Source organism: Rhea americana, unplaced genomic scaffold (genome assembly GCF_003343005.1).
Source record: "Rhea americana isolate MKP2758 unplaced genomic scaffold, rheAme1 scaffold_50, whole genome shotgun sequence".
NCBI classification, from domain to species: Eukaryota; Metazoa; Chordata; class Aves; order Rheiformes; family Rheidae; genus Rhea; species Rhea americana.
This window is the reverse complement of record NW_028186646.1, coordinates 5,314,262-5,316,269: the sequence shown is the minus strand read 5'-3', so window position 1 is coordinate 5,316,269 and position 2,008 is coordinate 5,314,262. Positions and strand designations below refer to the sequence as shown.

Sequence of the window (2,008 nt, the reverse complement as noted above, 5' to 3'; positions counted from 1 at the left end):
TGGCGCGGCTCCCTGGCAGAGGCGCGCCGCGCCGCTCCTAGGTACGCGGCGATTTAAGGTGGTCGGAGGAGATGGTGGCGCCGCCGGGTCCCTCGCCCCGGGAGAGCCGGCAAACGTGCGGAAAAGCAGGCCGAGGGAGCGGGGAGAGTTTGGGAAATTCCCCCCCCGTCCCCACTCCCCGCCTAGTCCTTCCAGGCGAGTTCTGTTCTAGCGTTGAAGGTGGGGCTTAAATGTATTAATATTAAAAAAGCGCTGCTGACCTATATTTGGAGGAAACCCATTTCCAGTGTCTAGATTGCATGTAGTTTCAGAAACTCCGGGATTGGCAGAGCAATTGACTTCACCGAGCTCTCTGGTGAGCATGAATAATAATTATGAGGTGACTCTCTGAGAGGGTTTTCTTTCTTTCTTTCCTTTTTTTTTTTCATAAAATGGTTCCGCAATCTGATTCCACCCGAGATCCAATATTTACCCAGTTGTAAACCTTGTGCCATCAGATTTTTTAAAACAGAAGGTGATGCAATGCTGATAAGTTGCAAGTCCCTCCCATATGGAAGTACCAGAGCATTGGTGGCGAGCATCCTTAAAGAAATATCAATATATTTACGCTCTGATGGGCACAATTGCAAATGATGGTATTGCAATACGAGCTATATAATACGGAATCAGGAGAGGAATGGTCGATCCGGCTTCAGCTGCCTTTTGTGAGTGCACGATTGCATGCCTACTAAATTTAGACTATGATCGCAAGGAAAAAATAATGAAGGATAAAATGAAATGCAACAAAAAAAGAAATGAAATGAAATAAAATATAAAGTCAGCAGTTGTATCAACCGAGGACCACGCTTGTAATAACGAGTGAGTGGCCTGGCGGTCACTATACGCTTGGGGTCCTCTGAGCTGTATGCAATTCGTTTGATCAAAGTGCATCCTTGGGGACAAATGCAAACAGCAATCTCTAACCAAGTTACAAGGAACGCCATGGCACGGTTATGACTGTAAGTATTACATAGATCCCCCACCAAATATATAGATAGCTCCAGCTACAGCCCCTGCGAACTTGTCTGGATAGATGGTATTTACATTCAATGGGGGAATCTAGCCGAGTTTTGGGGGCAGGAGGAGGAGGGGGAGAGGGAAAGGGGGGTCTTTCAAAAATACTAAGACAGATGCGTCCTTTAGGATTGCTCAGAGAGGTTAACAAACACAAATACAGGTATCTCTGTGGCTCTACCTGAGTCATCAGTCTGTCAGCTCCCGTGTTCTCTTCATCCTTAAAAATAATGTCAGGGTTGTAATTTGGGGTTAGTTCTTTAAATCTCTCGGAGTTTCTTGTGATCTTCCCTTCATATCTTCCACTGGCCCCTAGGGTCTTCTCTGCCACATTGGGAATAAACTGCTTATAGGCTAAAGGGGTCAGCTTTTTGGGGTGCCTCCTTTTTCCAATGCCCCTGCCTGGTCCACAAGTCAGCCCAGAGGAGACTAAAAGAGCGCAGATGAAGCCCACCAAGAGAATTCTTGTCAACAGCAGCATTTCGTCCATTGAATCCAATTACTTCAAAGCTCTCTGTGCCTATCCCTGGCTGTCTCTCTAGAGCTCTCTCGCCTCCTATGTCCTTGTCTGCTTTCTGAATCGTGTACTATCCACCGATCCCTAGCAAGACAGGTGCTGGAATGGCAGCCTTTAGGTCGCTGATAACGGAACACATCGGAGTTTGGTCGGGAGACAGCAATCGAGAGACAAAAAAGGGTCTGATTTTAATGGTAGCAAAGCAAGACGCTTGTGAGAGGAGTCTGCCTTTAGTTCTATATTATAGCTGCCAGGGCCGAGTCCTGATTGGCCAAGGCGAGACAAGCTTGTCTTCTGATGTTTTAACCCTCAAAAAGGCAACAAATTCTTGAAAGATTTTTTTCCCCTTTTACCTGAAGGGCTTGGAGCTGAAAGGGGTGGAGATTGCGCTTTCTTGGGATAACATCAATTACATGCTGTTTTTTTTTTAAAAAAAAC

The 2,008-nt window shown here is 46.3% G+C and overlaps 1 protein-coding gene across 1 annotated transcript in view; it reads right to left on the bottom strand.

The window, feature by feature from the left end:
• The window catches only part of SHH (sonic hedgehog signaling molecule), a 10,453-nt gene extending 8,682 nt beyond the window's left edge, over nucleotides 1-1,771 (bottom strand). The window contains exon 1 of the mRNA XM_085317716.1: nucleotides 1,235-1,771. Within this exon, the coding sequence (XP_085173842.1) occupies nucleotides 1,235-1,543 (309 nt within the window). The 5' untranslated portion in view covers nucleotides 1,544-1,771. The remainder of the gene's footprint in view (nucleotides 1-1,234) is intronic.
• Between the last annotated feature and the right edge of the window lie 237 nt (nucleotides 1,772-2,008).